The sequence below is a fragment of the Limanda limanda genome, chromosome 20 (genome assembly GCF_963576545.1).
Source record: "Limanda limanda chromosome 20, fLimLim1.1, whole genome shotgun sequence".
Taxonomy (NCBI): domain Eukaryota; kingdom Metazoa; phylum Chordata; class Actinopteri; order Pleuronectiformes; family Pleuronectidae; genus Limanda; species Limanda limanda.
Window position 1 is genome coordinate 15,799,516 of NC_083655.1, and position 21,599 is coordinate 15,821,114.

General features: G+C 38.6%; 1 protein-coding gene and 1 pseudogene across 2 annotated transcripts; both read right to left on the minus strand.

Moving 5' to 3' along the window:
- Positions 1-337: 337 nt before the first annotated feature.
- On the minus strand, positions 338-8,444 carry LOC133026698 (leukocyte elastase inhibitor-like). Of its 2 annotated transcripts, XM_061093620.1 has the most exons (10): positions 8,357-8,444; positions 7,492-7,673; positions 5,278-5,385; positions 4,266-4,406; positions 3,925-4,042; positions 2,977-3,119; positions 2,021-2,098; positions 1,657-1,746; positions 1,394-1,574; positions 338-1,231 (listed from the first exon to the last, which is right to left on the minus strand). In XM_061093620.1, the coding sequence occupies exons 2-10, from the start codon at positions 7,666-7,668 to the stop codon at positions 1,002-1,004; spliced, it is 1,266 nt and encodes a 421-aa protein (XP_060949603.1). In that variant the 5' UTR covers positions 7,669-7,673; positions 8,357-8,444; the 3' UTR covers positions 338-1,001. The 2 variants fall into 2 exon arrangements, with proteins under 2 accessions (XP_060949603.1, XP_060949604.1); XM_061093621.1 differs by lacking the exon at positions 5,278-5,385.
- A 4,525-nt stretch (positions 8,445-12,969) lies between these two features.
- LOC133026782 (leukocyte elastase inhibitor-like) lies at positions 12,970-19,573 on the minus strand (annotated as a pseudogene).
- Between the last annotated feature and the right edge of the window lie 2,026 nt (positions 19,574-21,599).

Below are 21,599 nucleotides of genomic sequence, written 5' to 3' on the forward strand. Positions count from 1 at the left end.
ATTGATACGTGTTGCTTTGGCATGAAAAAGCAACAGTCCATCTGTAAGTGTTAAAAATAGTTACGTTTTGTGCAGCAGTACGCCGTGTTTAAAGGAGAAATTAGTAGTCCTTATAATACATCTATTCTTTCAATTGAACTGATTAAAGCAGAGTTTTGGTTAAAAATTAACAGTGACGTGTAAAAAACACGTCATGGACAACAAGTGTAGTATCATCTACAATACAATGACAGGTTAAACTGCATTATATCCTTCTTATACTCACTATAGACTGAACTAGACAAAATGTGAATTAAATAGTTATTTTCTTTTTTAGATAAAAAGTTGACAAACAATATTAAGGGATCACACACTTTTATTCCATGTGTAAAAGCATCAAGATACAGAAACATAATTGGTCAAAACTGCATATAAACTATTTTTTATGAATACTCTTAAATGCAGAGAAGTGCAATAACTAATAATCACCAAGCACACATCTATCTGCAAATATACTCATCACAATATTATCTTTGGTTTGCTGAGTATAAAAAATAATGGTATAGAGACTCTGCATATAGAGACAGTGCAGAGATAATTTCAACCATCATATGTTTACCTGGTGTACAGGTACAGTTGACTTCTGTGCTGCTAGCTTAAAAAGGCATAACAAATGTGATAAAGGCAAATTCTTCCAAAGAGTCTAAGGCACAGGATAACAAATTAGACTGTAATGGCATAGATGCTGCAGCAAAGAGGTCCAAATGTGTCTTAAAGAGATAAAGTGACCAAAATCTGAACAAGAACACATTGGGTGCAATGTAAAAGCAGAGCAGAGAGCTTGTGTTCAGGACAAAAACAACCACTCATGTGAGAAGTGAGGCAGACGAGAGCCACAGTAAAAAAAAAAAAATCAAAAATATTAGTTTCTTAATGGAATTAGTTTTGGAAATATAGGACGGGAACTTGGGATATGATCAAACCCTAGAGCCGTGTTTCTCAAATGCTAATCAATGTAGTTCTCACTGAGGGGAGCAGAAGCGGCCGGCAAACAGAACGCTCATTGTGGGGTTATGTCGGATAAAGAAGAGGAAGGGATGGTCTGCAATGAATCTGGCTGGAGGCATTGGAAGACATCGCAGCATCATGATGGCAGCAGTGGCAGCAGCAGCCTCAGTTCCCTCTTCATTGACCTCAACAAAAGCCTTGTGAACGACCTTTGACAGCACCAGGTCATTGGAAGGAGACATGCCTGTAACACAAAAATAAGGGATGGAGTATATTTCACAAATGCAGGACACACTGACTTGGGAGAACCTCAGGATTAATTTAGCCAATAGTAGCCAGATCAGTTTTATTGTTTTCTGCTGTTTAAATGATTATGAACTAATCTGATGTATGGTGCATGTCCTACCTGAGAAGTCACTCATTGCCATATCGAAGGCATCCACCATGCCCATGCTGACCAGGACATTCTTCATGTCATAACTCTCCTCCATCTTGAACCGAGGCAGGCCCAGTTCAACCTCTCCTTTATCCATCATGTCTGGACGAGTCCACTCAACAAAGTTCTCATAGGTCAGCTCCTTCTCCAGCTGGGGTCGTAGACAAATTCAATTATTAGTTTGTCTTGTTGGTTTCTTTATTTGTGGAAGTGTATGTGTGAGCATGTCCTACCTTCTCAAGACCAGTTGAACTATCGTCTATATCCATGGGGAGGAAGATGAGCATGCTGAGCTCCTCCCCTTTGTAAGGAATCTCCAAGACCTAAAGAACAGTGCGTTTCCATAATGATAAATATATACTGAATACAGTTGATATGCAAAAATCCAAAACAATAATAGTTAGTTTCAAAGTTACAGCAAAAAAAACTCCAGACATGTCATCCATTTTTCTTTGAATCATGATTCGCCTCATTCATATTTAATAGAATTTCGTAAACTAAAGTAATGAATTATCAAATTTGGTTCTTTGGTCAATTTACAGGTGGTTTACGAGACACACTGTTTTCACTGACTCATCAAATGGATGTCTTGATTACCTGACAGTTAACTTCAGAGATGAAGGTCAAAGGGAACTTGGTTTTCTGATGCATCATCTTCACTGGCTTCGTCTCATTCTAAAAACAGCAAACAGGAGAAGCAGCTGAAAGCTTGTTCACATCACTTTGTTGCAGTCATGCAGAAAATCAAGGTATAGTGACAACACTGTGACATCATTACTGAGAGAACAAAATATGGGTCATGGATCGTGGTTTTTAAATATAGTCTGCTTTTCTAGTATTGATGACCACTCAGAGCGCTGTACAGTAATTATTTTGCATTCACCAATTCACACAAATATTGCATCTTTGTGCAACACAATCTCTATCATAGATCACTGCTGAGACAATCGGCCTATCTTCGGGACTCTGCCCACCTTCTGGTGGATGAACCGCTCTCCCTCCTGAGCCACAGCCAACCCCTTAAACAGGTTTCCTAACCTGTTTAGGAAACCTTGTAAACTGCTGCTTCTATAACGACAAATTCCATTATGAAGGCACTGGATGCAAAACATTTTGTGCAGATCTTTTAATGGAATTGTGAAAGGCTTTTGACACAGTGGACTTCGTCATCTTGGCGAATACTCGAAAATATTGGCTCATCTGAGCATGCTGTAACTTGATTTTCAAACTACTTGTCAGCTGGATCATAATGTGTCCAGGTTGCTTTGTCTTCCTCTTTTGTCCTGCCTGTATCAAAAGGCGTACCGCAGGGTTCATACTAGGGCTTCACCATATATATGTCAATAATCCCTGTGATAATTTATCAAATGCTGTCCTATTTATGCAGATGACATAACTGCTATTGCTCGTCCAACTCAGTAATACAACTGACTACTGTACCACTTGAATTCCTGCTATCTTCCTTTGATTTTATTTAGTCCAGTTTAGGTAAAGTTAAGTTGAAGTTAAATGCAGCCAAATCCAAGTTCATTTTATCTTCCGTCCAATTTTACCTTGTTGATTCTGAACTGAGCATCTTTTGTGTCACTCTCCTTAAACTGCTTGTTCCAGTTTCCTTTGAAGTAGATGGCATTCACCAGCACCAGCCTGGTCATGTTGTCCACCACACCCTGGGCCAGCACATCCTGAATTTTACCTAGGAATTTGAAGTACAAATTTGAAATGATGAAGAAATGACAAGCTCTGTCACTGTGTTCCCGCAATAGAGAAATGAGGTAAGCGATAATCATTTGAAGAAAAAGTCCACTAATACCCCGTGAGTCAAAGTGAACATTTGTGCTAAATTTGAAAGGATTCTCTTGAGGTGTGATGCAAACAAAAATTTTGTGTGGTCATTGACCTTGACCTTTGACCACTAAAATCGAATCAGTCCATCCTTGAGTCCAAGTGAATGTTTGTGACAGATGCACTGAAACACCCTATGCAGGTTCCTGATGTTGCATGTTCACAAAAACACGAGGTCACCTTGACATTAGACCTTCAACCACCAAAATCAAATCAGATTGTATCAGATTTGAAGTTGTTGAGTTCACAAGACCAAAACCTTGTTTTGTAAGTTCACAGTGACGTCGCACAAAAATTGCAAAAGTCTAGCCAGTGCATCTTTGAGTCTAATCAAGCATTTGTACCACATTTGAAGAAATTCCCATGAGGCATTCCTGAGATATCATATTTACAAGAATGGAAAGGACATATGGACCTATGTACTAACGGACAGTCAACGTGAAAACATTATGATTCAGTCCACTGGCTGTCACTGGTGCGGAGGAATAATAAAACTGGATTAAACTCTTTGCCCCTTCTGGATCATCATATTCTAAACTGCTGGCATTGTAAGTCTGTATTGTCTGTAAATTATTTTTTTTGTTATTTATTTGGATTGCATTGCACAGAGGGATGATGCAGGCCCAATAACATACTGGTGAATGTGTGTGACCCACCTTGAGTCTGCTTCTCCACCCACGTGTTGATGTTAAGTCTTGCAGCCTCATGGCTGGTTTGGAAGTCCACAGACTCCAGCTCTGCATCATAGTGCTTCCTGGTTTCTCCCAAAAAATCCTGAAACCATCAGCAACACATTTACTGATTCAGATCACACAAACAAAATAGTCTCTTCACTTGACTTAGAAGAGTGTAAAGTCGTAACAGCAGGAGAACATTTGCACAATCACTTCCTTGCTTGCTCGTTTGCTGACCCTCAGTCATCATTCCTTTCTACTTGAGCTGAAAGATTCCTATCTGAGCCTCTCACAACCCTCCACACCCCATTATGAACACACACCTCTACAAACTGGTAGGACTGCTCCCCGTACAGTCTGTTGGCAACACTGAGGGAGTACGGAGCATCTGCCTTGTTGAGTGCATTCAGCAGTTTACTGAAGTCAGCGTGGACGTTGTCCTGACAGTGCTTGGTCTTCAGGCTCTGTAGAGAAAGTAGACAAAGGCATGTTAGAGAGACACTCTGAGCCAGTAAAAGACCAAACTTACCAAACTTACCAAAAATATTTCCAAACATAAACCTGATGTAGGTGGTTATATAGCTCTCTCTTACTAATCAAGTGGTCATAACAACCAAAACTGAAAAATTTCAGGTCTATGAAATTTGCTTTCGCCATAGATCACAGTGTATTGACTGGTCCATGATAATGACTTAATGGATAAGGTGTTATTTACTGGTTTAATCTGATGGCTTCCAGTATCTGTATGTGAAACGCTCATAACTACAGGTGGATATAGATACAACATGTCAACACTGACTGAAAATTAAAAACCTAAAAATATAATAAGGAGGTTACATAGAAAAAGTCAATCCATGGAAATGTCTGCCCAGGAAAAAAAACACATCCCTCCATGCATCAGCGAGTTATTATTTACCCAGATATGATATCATTTCATGAGAATTTAGCATGGAATACCATCATCCGTAGACTCCTATAATGATGCTTGCTACATTTGGATGTATCCATGTACAAGAGCAATATCAGAGTAAAGAGGAAATATTTAAGTTGTGTGGTTTCCTGCAGCTGTTTAAAAGGGTTAAATACAACACCAGAAAGAAGCCTTAAAAGAGAAGCCAGGAATACATTACTGTGAAGAATGCAACACTATGAGATTTGGATCTGATATTCAAGGCACAGCTACTCCCTGCATTGTTATGATTCTCTAAATTCATTAGATTAGGAGGTTAGTAAAAAAACAAGGATCCCCTCACCACATGACACCACCCAGACCATTTATTAGTAAAACCCCCCGTAGTTAGTTCATCGTTCCTTTGCGCTTGGCTTTGCTACCACCTTCTGCAGATGCATTGGCAGTGTGGACTGGACCTGCTGCTGCATCTGCATCTGCATCTGCTGTGCTCCTGCAGGCCGCGGCTTCTCTGCCTCAGTGAAGCTAAGGACCTAGTGGGAGTGTAGTTAAATGAAGACATTAAATGGCTATGGCTGTGCAAAGGAAGCTACATTATCGTCATGATGTGTAGGTTCAGTCACATTCTGTGAGCCGACATTTTGATGCTGCTGAAAACATGGACTACTTGGTGGGGGTAACTATTCAACTGTTGAACTCACATACATTTCCTAAGTTACATCAACTGGAAAACTGTTGAGAGGAATTAAATTGTCATCATCAGTCATTGCTTTCACTGTTTGTGAAAGTTCACTTGTGTGAGTCAGGTGTAGTGACCGCACCCTGACTGTTTCTAAGTAAGTGCAGCAAGAGAGTATTTCCAAACCAGCAAGGTTTTCTGAATGCATTGACCAAATTTGTATTCAAGACAGCATAAAAAAAGAACTGCCTGGATCCGCTTTATGCAACAGAATTATTTACAAAGGACTTTTGTTGCTGCACTTCATGGCTTGAAAACAGCTCATATGCAACTGAAAACTTTTCATTCATTTGTCATTAATTTAGTTCCAGCCATTTAAAAAAAGGCAAAAAATTAGTATTTGGCAAAAAGACAAGTAACAAGTTTGAACAAATTCAGGTAACCACAACGCTGACTCACAAACGTCTTAGTCCCATCAACTGACTGCAATATTTGTAGAGTCATTGTTAGCCAGCTGGCGAATGAACAAGATACAAAATTAGAACAGTTCACACAACCGGACTTTCTGGTCACTGCCTGTTGGAACATCCTCGCTGCAGCAGCTCAAACGTATGACTGTTAAGTCTGCTTCATTTCATGCTTATACTAACTGAAGGAGCAAAAATTATAGTCTGCATGAACTCTTATTTTGTTTCAGCTTTAAAACCTCGACACTGATATTATCTCGCTCATGAACCACCCACCATTAATCATGGGTGCAGCTTTGGAGAAGTTAGACTGCTGTCAGCACTTTGAGCTGAAAGGTGAAGCAGCCCAGCCTTTTTACCACATAAATTCAAACCAGGTTGCATCATGGCTCTTTGAAAAGTGAACTCTGGCACAGAGGGGCTGTTCCTGTTTAACAGCCAGGGAATAGCCCTACTGCTACCGTGTCAGACGACAGAAGGTCATGAAAAGGACTAAATACATTTTGTTCCTTTCATTACCAGCTATTATATTACATGATGTATCAATTGTCACATGCTGTGAATAAGTTTGTCACCAGCCTCTTTAACTTATCCTTTATTCACAAAGACATTGAGCTCTTGAGTGAGTGGAATTGTTTCCGAACCGCAGCGATGTGATGGATTAAGGGCCAGGGACCCGCCCTCACACATACTCTCGTTGTCATTTCGCTCATTTGGTCTTATCTGGGTGTGTCATTGCTGCAGCAATCATCTGGAAAAATGTCACAGAATGTTCCCGTTTTACAATGTGTCAACTTCCACATACAAATTAATCACCTCTGCTGAATGCCTCATTATACTATATTCTGTCATTCACTCTGGAATACAGAGATTAATTGTATTTTCTAAAATGTATTTTCTCTGAGGATCTATACACTTCTTAATAAACAAGGGATCAATTCTACTGTAAAATATGTGATTCATTCAGTGACTAAACTTTGAGAGTAATGCCCAGGGAGCCAGGTATGGATGTATGGGACATATGCACACAAAAGCTGTGTCAATTCAGTGGTTGTGTCCTTTGTAGGAAGTGGTCTACCAGATAAGGTGAGCATGTGGCTTTACTGAACCTCAGACTTTATTGCCTTTACACTTCCATAATATGTAGCATGTTCCTATAGCAACACATCATAGAGCTGCTCCCATAACACCTGGTCAGAGTCTGAACAGCAGATATTTGTCATTGTTAATGACTCTGGAAGACAAAGCTGGTGATTCATGTTTAACGTGGGCGGACACTGATCCAGTTCTCTGCTCTTTGTATTCTGACACAGTGTTTCTGTGTCAAAGTTCCTTTTCGTTCAGAATCCTCTCAGTGAAGAGTTCAAATCATGGGAAAATCTGAAGCTGTAAGTTGTGGAGGTGCATTAGGTGAATTTTAAATCCGTCTGCCCCCTAGAAAATAAACAAAGTGTGTGTTTGTGTGTGTGTGTGTGTGTGTTTGCATGCTGTACCTCTGACATCTGTGTGTGTGTGTTGCCTCTGGCCCCCAGCATCACCATAGCCAGAGCTGAGGAGATGCTAAATGGAGAGTAAAAGACATTTGCTGCCTTGTCGTTGTCACTCAGCTTCTTGAACAGATCCAGACAGAAGCTGGTGTTGGCCTTGGACAGAGCGGCTGATGATGCCATTGTGTCTACAAATAAAGCAAAGCATTAATTATTCCATGACTCAATTTAAATCAGGCTTTGAACTCTTTATCTTGCTGTCCTTGTGCCAAACTCCACTGAAAATCTTGTTAATTTGGCATTACATGGATTGTCTCTGAATATAAATACCTGATTGACAATTTATTAGAACAATTATAAACTGTGAAGACAAACATAAAACACACCCAGCAGCGTTATCTCATATTTTGGATATGTTTAGATGTATAATTTCTACTTTTTGGCATTATAATCTTTTTGAAAATCATGTTAAGCACCTTGTAACAGAGCTGTTGTTGGTGAGATTATTATTAAAGTAAAGTGGTGATTGTTGCCACTAGTTAATTATGATTCTATTTAAAGTTAAAGTGTCTTTGGCGACATGATTGTAAGTTGATCAGCAGACTAAAACTAAATATACATACAACACATCCTGAAAGTATTAAATGTACAGACTTTCTAATGGAGTATGCTGGAAGTAAAACTGTTAATATCGCAATGAAAACGACTTTATGTTAAATAACACCAATTACTACATATAACACCATTTGTATAAACTATATTCTGCACATGACGCCAGACCGTGAATGGACCTGTTTCTAACATGAAGCGTTTAAAACCAGTTCGTGCAGAAATCGTGTGTCTACAAACTAAGATCGTAGTTTCTACTTACATTCAGACAGCTTCCTTCGGGAGTCTCTCAGGGCGAAGAGGCAGGTTCTTTATTTACATGCTCAGCTGACACACCCCGAAAACACCGAGCTACTTCCGCGTTGTCGCATGTCTGTGTATGGAAGCCGAGAGGAGCTTTATTCGCTCTATTCAATTATTTTTCAAACCCTCGTTTAGTCGTATGCTTTAAGGGAAGAAACATATCACTAAAAGTAGTTTATATAACATGTTAAATATTCTTTGTATAAAACTGATCAAACGTTAGATATAAGCAGTAACAAGTTACTGTGTGTGAAGCATGTTACTATGATTTAATATGTGTCCATGACAATGTAAAAACTTGTCATGGACAACCAGTGTAGTATTAGCACTTAAACAATGATTGATTAAATGTTATTATATCCGTCTAGTCACACTTGGTTCACCCAGATCAGAAAAAAAAAGTTTGTCTACTACATTTGAGAATCACACTTTTATTCCATGTGTAAACATGCCAAAATACATAAAATGACCCGATCCTAGTTGAAAACTCATGTAAACTCACTGTCCATTTAGTCTATATTTGTTACATGGATCTGGCTCTAGGGCTTACAGAAGTGATCCCCACTGTTATAGCAGTGGCAGCAGCCTCGTTTCCCTCCTCATTGACCTAAAAAAAACCCTGTTGTGGATGACTTTTGACAGCACCAGGTGACATGATTGTAACAGGAAAGAGGAACAGACAATATTTTATTATATATCATAATACTAGTGCAGTACCTGTCCTGTTCTAAACTTGCCTGTTTTTAATGAGCTGTTTGCTTGGCCTGTGGTGATGCTGGTTGCTGCTTTCTTCCTGAAACTTTAAAAGTGACCTGCAGTAATTGAGCAGAGGCAAGTAAAGAGCCGACTACTGGACTCTGTCCACAGAACCCTGAAGCTGCACCACCACTGCTGCAAAGAGAGCGGTTAGTCTGTTTATTCAAAGTTCAGTGAATTTCGCCCCGCACACAGAACCCTGAGCTGGAGAATCACCTGTTACCATTGCGGTGAATGTGCCAATTATCTTAAACGTGATGTTGCCATGATCGACAACGTCGCTTACAGTTATGAGTCTTAACTAAAGAGCCTGTTTGTTCAAAGTTTATTAATATTCAACATATCCAGTGTCCAAATTGCACTAAACTCCACTAAACTCCACAGTGCACTGCCTTGTGCTCTTATAAACACACATGCCAAGTGTGAAGCTGAAAGATGAATAACGATTTCTGGAGTTACTATTTAGATAATGCCTAAACTCACAATACATGACAGGAATGCAAAGCACGATGATGTAATTTGTCATGAATCACAAAACTATCAAAATAAAACCTAGTTTAATCCAAATTCCAAAATATTACAGGCTTCTGCACTTTTTCTGATTATTTGCAGAGGTGTAAAAAGTACTGAAATATTGTACTCAAGTAAAAGTACCTTTACTTTGATGAAATTTTACTTAAGTACAAGTAAAAGTACCCATCTAAAAATCTATTCAAGTAAAAGTAAAAAGTAGTTCATTTAAAATGTACTTTAAGTAAAAGTTACTTAGTTACTTCCAAAAACTTGATGGGGGCCGCTCCTATACAGTGCAAAAAAGGACAAGGGTTCATAAATCCAATCCAAAAACAGTTATTTTTAATTAAAGGAGAATCTTTACAAATATAACTGCAATGACATTAAACATGTCAAACATTTAACATTTAACATGTCAACACAACATTTAAGAACTTTTGGGAGGAAATGTCAGGACATGAACCACATGACAGCTAAAATAAAAAGTTAAAATGCCGCTGTCCCACTGTATATTTAAACTTTTGGTTAAACTTTGGTCCACCTTTAGAGCACTAGTCTACAAACATCTTGCTGAGATGTGGCCACGGGTTTTCTTCATCTGCTTTAATCTCAACTGGCGGAAAGTTTGATGCTTCCGCTTGTTGCTCGTCCGCAATATCATCCTTCTCTAGCTGTTGTGACATGGACTCCATCATCCAATCTATGCAGCATCTACCACCAGTGTTGTGCAAGTTCACACCTCTCATGAACTAGTTCAAAGTTCAGTTCATACAAGTAAACATGAATAGTTCACGTTTATAGTTCACCATTTAAATTCTGAACTAGTTCATAGCTCAGTTCATTTCATAGTTTTAAGTTGGAAAGTGAGAATGAAAGACTTAACTTGTTTTTTAAAGAAAACTTTATCCATCACTACTACCACTAAACTTTGGTCCACCTTTAGAGCACTAGTCTAAAAACATCTTGCTGAGATGTGGCCACGGGTTTTCTTCATCTGCTTTAATCTCAACTGGCAGAAAGTTCGTTGCTTCTATAAAATTCAGTACTAACATGAAACGCAGGCAAGATGTCCATTCTTTGATACAGTTGTACGGAATATTTGTTACCCTACAGAAACTGAATACAGATAACCCCTCTAAGAATACTTCAGTCATGCTGAGCCACATGGACCTCAAGCTGGTTCCATTCCCACGTGTGCAGTAACAGATCACCAAGCATCCTGTTTTGGTGTCTGCGACACATTACAAAATTGAACATTGAGTTAATTAGACACCTACCCTGTTAAGCCTAGTCTGGTACATATTTGAACCACTGTAATGCCATTGTTATTGCTAACATCACAACTTTATATATTGTCAGGTGATCTGGTGTTCTTTCCTTTATGTTATATTTAACTCCGGGACAACAAAAGCAAACCTTGTCCTTGCCATTCTTTGGCTCCTTTGATCCATCTGTATGTATTGGGAACAGAGTATTGTGTGTCGATCTTAACCTTCCCTCTTCTATCACCTCATCTCTTTTGCCATTTTACTTGCTGTCCATGCATAACACAGTCTTTGCTTTCCCACTTTCCCTGCATAGTCTAAGGGCCCTCAGTTGGGTGTTCTTCTTCCTTTTGTCCTTGTAGGTTTGACAAGTAATTTAGCATCAGCGGTTTGTATCGGAGATTCAGCTACATTTGACCCATCTCCACTCGAACAGCTATAGTTGGAGAAGTCTTAATAGCCCCACAGTACTAATGATATACTGTTAAGTATTTATAGCTATTTCATAAAACCCCATCCACAGCAAATAACGATATTCCTGTATCAGAACTTATGTCTGAGTCAAATCATTAATCATGATGGAGAAAAGTATTGGGCTGTTCACACTGCCCTGAGGTGTTCCGTTATCGACATTTTACCTGGTAAATGTTGTTGTTTCCATCTTTACCTGGATCAATCTATCAAACTTTTTTTTTTAAATCCAATTCAAAGTTCATCCTGTCATGTCCATTTCATCTAGATTAATCATTTAACACTCTTTCCATACCATATCATAAGCCTTCTCAACATCAAAGAAAAAAAACATCAAGAACACTGCCATTACAAATTCTTTATTAATTTGGGCTTTCCTCATTTCTGTCTCTATACAGATGACTGGATCCACTGTTCCCCTCCCTGTTCTAAAACCTCAATGAAAAGGAGATGAAAAGGAGGTATATGCAATGTAACTCTCTCACTGATCGTCCTTTCCATTAATTTTCTAATATGCGATCTAAGTGCAATTGGTCTGTAGCTTGTTGGATTTGTCCGGTCCTTTCCTGGTCTTATTATATGGATAATGCCTGCTTCTTTCCAGCTAGTAGGTCATTTTCCCTCTTCTGGTATTTTATTATATATCGCTAAAAGTTCAGTGCTTGTCTGCTTTCCCAAATGTTTGGACATTATATAACAGATTTGGGTATTTCCTATTTTATCATTCCCCATACATTGCCTATAGGAGTTGATCTGCTTATTTTATTAAAGAATTCTCTCCGACATTCTCTCTTTACTTTATTTTTGTAAAATGTGGTTATCTTTAATTATTTCTTTCATGGTTCTACTACACTCTTCTGTCCACCATGGGACTGCTGTTCTACTTATTTTCCCTTTGCTTCTAGGCATTGATAACTCTGCTGCTTTTAGAACAATTTCTTTAAACTTTTCTTCCACTTTTTCTATGTAATGGTTCAGGTCTATTGTATCCATTTCTCATCTAACATAAGTATTGAAATTGATCCGATTTAGCTTAGCAGAATATCCACTTTACTTCTCTTTCTTCTACCATTTTTAGTATTATTATTATATTTCAAAGTTTTGGAGGTGAAAAAAATAAAATTACAATAGAATGATTTTGGTCCCATATCAACGCAATCAGGAAAGAAACAAGCAGGAAAATCAAGGCTAAAATGGTTGTACTGTATACTAAGGCTGTATCTAGTTATGTATTGTTGTCAACGTGTTGCTTTGGCATGAACAAGCAACAGTCCATCTGTAACTGTTATAAAAGGGAAGGTTTGTGCAGCAGTAAGCCGTGATTACAGGAAAACTTTGTAGTATTTATAATATATCTATTCTTTCAATAGAACTGAATTAAGCCAAGTTTTAGTTAAACATTAACAGCGACATTTTAAAAACATGTCATGGACAACAAGTGTAGTATCATCTTTATTACAATGGTTAAACTGCATTTTGTCCTTCTGATACCCACTATACACTGAACTAGACAAAATGTGAATAAAAGGGTTATTTTCTATTTTAGATAAAAAGTTGACAAACAATATTAAGGGATCACACACTTTTATTCCATGTGTAAAAGCATCAGGATACGGAAACATAACTGGTCAAAACTGCATATTAACTATTTTTTATGAATAGTCATTATATGCATAGAAGTGCAATTACATATAACCACAGAGCACTGTTCTATCTGCAAATATACTTTCATCACAATATTCTCTTTGGTTTTCTGAATATATAATATAATGATATTGCATGTTATGTAGAGACAGTGCAGGGATTATTTCCCCAATCATATGTTCACCTGATGTACAGGTAAGGTTGACCTCTGTGCTGCCAGCTAGGAGTCTAAGGTACAGGATAACAAATTAGACTGTAATGGTATAGATGCTGCAGCAAAGAGGGCCAAATGTGTATTAAAGGGATAAAGTGACCAAACTCTGAACAAGAACAGATTTGGTGCAATGTAAAAGCAGAGCAGAGAGCTTGTGTTCAGGATAAACACAATGACTGTGAATGTGAGAAGTGAGGCAGATGAGAGCCACATTAAAAAAAAAATCTTGGGATGGGATCAGATTCTAGAGCAGTATCTCTCAAACGCTCTACAATGTAGTTCTCACTGAGGGGAGCAGAAGCGGCTGGCAAACAGAACGCTCATTGTGGGGTTATGTCGGATAAAGAAGAGGAAGGGATGGTCTGCAATGAATCTGACTGGAAACAATCGACAACACTGCAGCGTCATGACGCAAGCAGTAGTAGCAGCAGCCTCGGTTCCCACCTCATTGACCTCAACAAAAGCCTTGTGAACAACCTATGACAGCACCAGGTCATTGGAAGGAGACATGCCTGTAACACAAAAAAAAAGGGATGGAGTATATTTCAAGAATGGAGGACACACTGACTTGGGAGAACCTCAGGATTCATTGAGTCGACAGTAGCCAGATTAGTTTAATTGTTTCCTGATGTTTAAATGATTATGACTTAATCTGATGTATGGTGCAAGTCCTACCTGAGAAGTCACTCATTGCCTCATCGAAGGCATCCACCATGCCCATGCTGATCAGGACATCCTTCATGTCATAACTCTCCTCCATCTTGAACCGAGGCAGGCCCAGTTCAACCTCTTCTGTTTCCATCGTGTCTCGACGAGTCCATTTCACAATGTTCTCATAGGTCAGATCCTTCTCCAGCTGGACGTGTAGACAAGTATTAGTTTGTCTTGTGGGTTTCTGTATTTGTGGTAGTGTATGTGTGTGCAGGTCCTACCTTCTCAAGACCAGTTGAACTATCGTCTATATCCTTGGGGAGAAAGATGAGCATGCTAAGCTCCTCCCCTTTGTAAGGAATCTCCAAGACCTGAAGAACAGTGTGTTTCCATAATGATAAAAATATACTATATACAGGTGATATGCAAAAATCCAAAACAATAATCAATAGTTAGTTTCATAGTTACAGTAAAAAAGCATGTCATCAATTTTTATTCAATCATGATTCTTCTAATTCATATTTAATAGAACTTCGAAAACTAAAGTAATGAATTATCAATTTTGTTCTCTGGTCAATTTACAGGTTGTTGACAAGACACACTGTTTTCACTGACTCATCAAATGGATGTCTTTATCACCTGACAGTTGACTTCAGAGATGAAGGTCAAAGGGAACTCGGTTTTCTGATGCATCATCTTCACTGGCTTCGTCTCATTCTAAAACAGCAAACAGGAGAAGCAGCTGAAAGCTTGTTCACATCATTTTGTTGCAGTCATGCAGAAAAAAGGGTATAGTGAGAACACTGTGACATCATTACTGAGAGAACAAAATATGGGTTATGGATAGTGGTTAAGTATAGTGTGCTTTTCTAGTCTTGATGACCACTCAAAGCTCTGTACAGTAACTTTTTTTTGCAATTCACCAATTCTGACAAATATTGCATCTTTGTGCAACACGATCTCTATCATAGATCACTGCTGAGACATTCAGCCTATCTTGCTGAAGGACACTTGGGCATGTGGAACGGGACTCTGCCCACCTTTTGGTGGATGAACCGCTCTACCTCCTGAACCACAGCCACCCCCTTAAACATGTTTCCTCATCTGTTTAGGATTTTATATGACACTAGGAAACCTTGTAAACTGCTGCTACTTAAATGGCATGTTCTATTATTGAGGCAAAGGATTGCAAAACATTATGTGCAGCTCTTTTTATGGAATTGTCAAAGGCTTTTGACACAGTGGACTTCGTCATCTTGGCGAATAGACTTGAATTGGCTCATCTGAGCATGCTGTAACTTGATTTCCAAACTACTTTTCAGCTGGATCATAATGTGTCCAGGTTGCTTTGTCTTCCTCTTTTTTCCTTCCTCTATGAAAAGGCGTACCGCAGGGTACCATCCCAGGACTTCTACTTATATGTCAATAATCCCTGTGATAGTTGATCAAATTCTGCCATTCTTATGCAGATGACATAACTGCTACTGCTCATCCAACTGAGTACTACAACTGACTACTGTACCACTCTTGAATTCCTGCTATCTTCCTTTGATGTTATTAAGGCCTGTTTAAGAAAAATTAAGTTGGTGTTAAATGCAGACAAATCCCAATTAATGTTATCTTCAGTCCAATTTTACCTTGTTGATTCTGAACTGAGCATCTGTTGTGTCATCCTCACTAAACTTCTTGTCCCAGTTGCCTTTGAAGTAGATGGCATTCACCAGCACCAGCCTGGTCATGTTGTCCACCACACCCTGGGCCAGCACATCCTGAATTTTACCTAAGCATTTGAAGTACAAATTTGAAATGATGAAGAAATGACAAGTTCAGTCACTGTGTTCCCTCAACAAATTAATGAAGTAAGCTATATTAATTTACCAAAAAAAGATCATCTTAAAGGACTGGTTACCATATTCCACTAATACCTGTGAGTCCAAGTGAACATTTGTGCCAAATTTGAAAGGATTCTCTTGAGGTGGGATGCAAACAAAAACTTTGTCTGGTCATTGACATTGATCTTTGACCATTTAAATCAAATCAGTCTATCCTGGAGTCCAAGTGAATGTTTGTGACAGATGTACTGAAATAACCTAAGCAGGTTCCTGATGTTGCATGTTCACAAAAACATTTGACCTTTAACCACCAAGATCAAATCAAATTGTATCAGATTTGAAGTTGTTGCGTTCAAAAGACCAAATTTCCACAAGGCAGTCTTGAGATATCATATTTACAAGAATGGAAAGGACAGATGAACAGACATATTGACCTAGGTACTAACGGACGGTCAACGTGAAAACATAATGATTCCGTCCACTGGCTGTCACTGGTGCGGAGGAATAATAAAACTGGATTAAACTCTCTGCCCCTTCTGGATCATCATCTTTCAAACTGGTGGCATTATAAGGCCACGTGCAGTTTTGCCAGTCTGGGCATTTCTTGTTCTATATTTGGATTGCATTGCACAGAGGGATCATGCAGGACCATTAACATACTGGTGAATGTGTGTGACCCACCTTGAGTCTGCTTCTCCACCCACTTGTTGATGTTAAGTCTTGCTGCTTCATGGCTGGTTTTGAAGTCCACAGACTCCAGCTCTGCATCATAGTGCTTCTTGGTTTCTCCCAAAAAATCCTGAAACCATCAACAAGCCATTTACTGATTCAGATCACACAAACAAAATAGTCTCTTCACTTGACTTAGAAGAGTGTAAAGTCGTAACAGCAGGAGAACATTTGCATAATCACTTCCTTGCTTGCTTGTTTGCAGACCCTCAGTCATCATTCCTTTTTACTTGAGCTTAGGTTCCTATCTGAGCCTCGCACAACCCTCCACACCCCATTATGAACATGCACCTCTACAAACTGGTAGGACTGCTCCCCGTACAGTGTTGTTGGCAACACTGAGGGAGTACGGAGCATCTGCCTTGTTGAGTGCATTCAGCAGTTTTCTGAAGTCAGCGTGGACGTTGTCCTGACAGTGCTTGGTCTTCAGGCTCTGTAGAGAAAGTAGACAAAGGCATGTTAGGGAGACACTCTGAGCCAGTAAAAGATCCATCTAACTGGTCTGCTGTTCAACTCCCCTGATGAGTGATGAGAATATTGACAAAATCTCAATATATCAATCTCTTATTGATTCATATTTTTCTTGTGATCCACCATAAGTTATATATGTTTTTGTAGACTGTAGCGGACGTTAAATATTTCCCAAAATAAACCTGAGGTAGGTGGTTGTAAATCTCTCTCTTATGAATCAGGTGTCTTAACAACAAAAGCTGAAAAATATCAGGTCTATCAAATTTGCCTTCGCCATACATCCTGGTACAGCACAGTGTCCATGATAATGACTTAATGGATAAGGTTTTATTAGCTGGTTTAATCTGATGGCTTTCAGTTTCTGTATGTGAAAACCTCATAACTACCTGTGATTATGGAAGACACATATATTTCCTAAATTACATCAATTGTAAAACTGTTGAGGGGAATTACATTGTCATCTTCAGTCATTGCTTTCACGGTTTGTCTTATTGTGTGACTCTCAGGGTGTACTGACCGCACCCTGACTGTTTCTAAGTAACATTTTAACCTAAGTTTGAATCTTGTGAGCTGGATTTGAGATTTTCTAACAAACAGGTCACAATAGAGTGAGAGTGAATGGATTTTTATCAGATAAAGTTTGCTATTCTACTGGCTCACCACAAGGGTGTGTGCTCTACTTTGTTTTGTATCCTTTACAAATATGTGTCAGAGCTCTTTAAAGACAGGATCATTTAAAATTAGGCAGAGGACTCAGTGATTGTGAGTCTGCTTCAGGCAAATTAAATCAGTCAGAGACATGTTGTTGAGCACTTTGTTAAGTGGTGCAAGGAATCATTCCTCCAACTTAACATTTCAAAAACCAAGCATATGGTCATCGATTCCAGAAAACAGGTCAAACTGTTGAATGTGTGGAATCGTATAAATACCTTGGGACTATTGTTGAGTCCAAACTGAACTTTAAAGCAAACAGTGAAGCTCTGTGCAAAAAGTGTCAGTAGCGTTTGTACTGTTTAAGGAAAATGTCCTATTTTAATATTAACTAAACCATGCTGACACTTTTATTATGCTTTTATTGAGTCTGTTTTATCTTTTCTTTGGTGTCATGGTTTGGTACCCTGTCTTTAAAGGACAGAAATAGACTGAGTCAGATGAAATGGTCCAGTCGGCTGATTGGTGAGCCTCAGATGAGCCTACAGTCCCTGAACACCACACAGCTACAGAGGATAGCCAGCTCCATTAGCATTGATGAATTGCATCCTCTACATGGGGAATTTAAACTTCTACCCTCTGGTCGAAGGTTTACAGTCCCAAGGGGTAAAACAAAACGCAAAAGAAAGAGTTTTGTTCCATCTGCAATTGTTCACTTGCACAGTTTATAGCCAAATTTGCACTTATGTCCCTATCCAGTTTTCTATTGATAGCAATGCATTTGAGCACTTTGTCAATTGTTTGGTCTTGTCTTCTGTCTGTGTGTTTATAATTTTGTACTATTTTGGATGGATGTCTTCTCTTTCTGTTGCTGCAAAACAAATCTATCTACGGGTACAAATAAAGTATCCTTAACCTTAAGCTTCCTTTAGCAAAACATCATGAGTCTGAACAGCAGTTCTTTGTCATTGTTAGTGAATCTGGAAGACAAAGCTGGTGATTCATGTTGAATGTCGGCTGACACAGATGCAGTTCTCTGCTCTTTGTACTCTGACACACAGTGTTCCTGTGTCAAAGTTCCTGTTAGTTCATAATCGTCTCAGTGAAGAGTTAAAACCATGGGAACATCTGAAGCTGCAAGTTTTGGAGGTGCATTTTAAATCTTTCTGCCCACTAGAAAATACACAAAGTGTGTGTTTGTGTGTGTGTGTTTGCATGCTGTACCTTTGACATCTGTGTGTGTGTGCTGCATCTGGTCCCCAGCATCACCATAGCCATGGCTGAGGAGATGCTAAATGGAGAGTAAAAGACATTTGCTGCCTTGTCCTTGTCACTCAGCTTCTTGAACAGATCCAGACAGAAGCTGGTGTTGGCCTTGGACAGAGCGGCTGATGATGCCATTATGTCTACAAAGAAGGCAGAGCATTAATTATTACATGACTCATTTTAAATCAGGCTTTTATCTCTTTATCTTGCGTTATCTTATATTTTAGTTTAGATGTATTATTTCCACTCCTTGGGATAATATTCTTTTTAAAAATCATGTAAAGCACCTTGTAATAGAGCTATTAGTGAGATTATTATTAAAGTAAAGTGGTAATTGTAGCCACTAGTTAATTAGGATTTTATTGAAAGTGAAGGTGTCTTTGGCGACATGATTGTAAGTTGATCATCAGCAGACAAAAACTAAATATACAAACACATCCTAAAATTATTAAATGTACAGACTTTCTAATGGAGTATGCTGGAAAAGAAACTGTTAATATCGCAATGAAAACGACTTTATGTTAAATAACACCAATCATTAAATATAACACCATTTGTATAAACTATATTCTGCCGAAGCCAACAGACCGTTAATGGACCTGTTTCTAACATGATGCGTTTAAAACCAGTTCGACCAGAAATCATGTGTCTACAAAATAACATCGTAGTCTCTACTTACATTCAGACAGCTTCCTTCAGGAATCTGTCAGGGCGAAGAGGGAGGTTCTGCTCAGCTGACACACCCCGAAAACACTGAGCTACTTCCACGTTCTCGCATGTCCGTGTGGAAGTCGAAAGGAACTTTCCTTCGCTTTTTTCTAAAACACAAATACAACACATCTGACTCGATTTGTAAAATGTTATGCTGTTGCATTGTTTTCAAATGTCCGTTATTCTCTGCTCCTAAATAATATTTTAAAAACAACAACCTTCAGTCCGGGGCAAAAATGCCCACGATGCTGCCAGCAGCAGGATGAGCTGGATGAGCTGAGGGAGAAACGCAGCCAGGCCAAGCCACTGGCTCCACCTGCTGTATGCTCAGACACAAGACAGAAGAAACAGACCAGTCTTAGAAAGCTGCATTACAAACACACATCTTGGGATAGCTTTGTAAACTGTGAACTTTTAATCCAGTCATCCTAATTGTATGAATGTATTTTGTGCAGAGGCATACATCTTCCGCATATATATATATATTTTTATTTAAATTTGCATTTTTATTCAATTATAAGTGTAAACCGATAAAATCTAAATCAAGATGTACATGTAATATTACCTATATCTACATACATATACAACATGTATTAATACTTTATGACCTGAACTGTTTAATGGTCTGAACTGTTTATGACCTGAAAACTGTAAGACCCATTTGATCTCTTATTTACTCCCCAAATAACTGAATGAATGTCTGCTTATCTCCAAAGGAAACATATGTAAATCAGTTGACTGTTTAGATTCCTCTTCCATCCTGCGCCTACAGAACCAGTCTGAACTGGTTATGAGAGATAACCTTAGTCCTCCTATATAAGATCCTTGCATTTGACTGTCCTGCATCTTCACTCTGAGATCCTTGTGACTCTCTTTGTTGATCCTGACTGCAGAAAGCTCTTTCTTAAATACACAAAGACAAATATGGTGTTCCAGCCTCTTGTGTTTCCAGATTTTCATCACAACATCTGCAGTAGTTATATTTTCATGCTGGTCTTTGGTCTTTAGTTCTATGATGCTGCTTTCAGAAATGCACTGAACTCCGGGTAATCTCTGGACATCTGCAGAGTTTCTCCTGCCAGCCCGCTAGTAAAAGCTCTTGATAATGTCCGAATGACCCCATGTTAGAATATAGCAGGAGGTCCTCCGGAGGATTCATTACGAGTGACTGGATATGTTCATGATTCATGATCTCAAAAAGATGATCTCAGCAGCGATATATACCCGTATTTTATTATATATCGCTAAAAGTTCAGTGCTTGTCTGCTTTCCCAAATGATTTAACATTATATAACAGATTTGGTATTTCCCTGGAGATGTTTACCCAGTCTTTCCTATGGCTCTCATCTCTTGTAAAGTAAAAGGTGTATCCATCACACCATTTGTTCCTTCTCTTCTCTGTATTATCTGTTTCTTCTCTCCCTCGCTTCCTTTCCTGTGTTAGATTATCAGAACATATTAAATCTGACCTGTCTTCATTTGTTATTGCTATTTTCTATCCAACTTTTAACATTGGGTACTTCCTCTCTCTTCATATTACCCCCAAAATCTTTTATCATTCCCCATATATTGTCTGTAAAATAGTTGATCCAACTATTTTATTACAGAATTATCACCAACATTCTCTCTTTACTTTCTTTTTGAAAATTGTGGGTTATCTTTAAATATTTCTTTCATAGTTCTACTACAGTCTTCTGTCCACCATGAGACTGCTGTTCTACTCATTGTCCATTTGTGTTATGCTTTCTCACAGTAAGGACCCAATCACAGACCAAGATTTAAAAAACACTTATTTATTTCAAAAATAGAAAAAAACAAGGATCCAAAAAGGCAAAAATCACAAGAGCAAAAAACAGAAAATCCAATTCAATAACTGGCAAAACAGAATTCCAAAAAGGTAAAAACACAGAGGATAAAAAATCAGAAAGTCCAATACCTCCAGGTAAACAGAGCTAAAAAATGGCAGAAGTTTTCGAGGTGGAACATTTTTTTACAATAGAATGAATTTACTCCCATGTCAACTCAAGC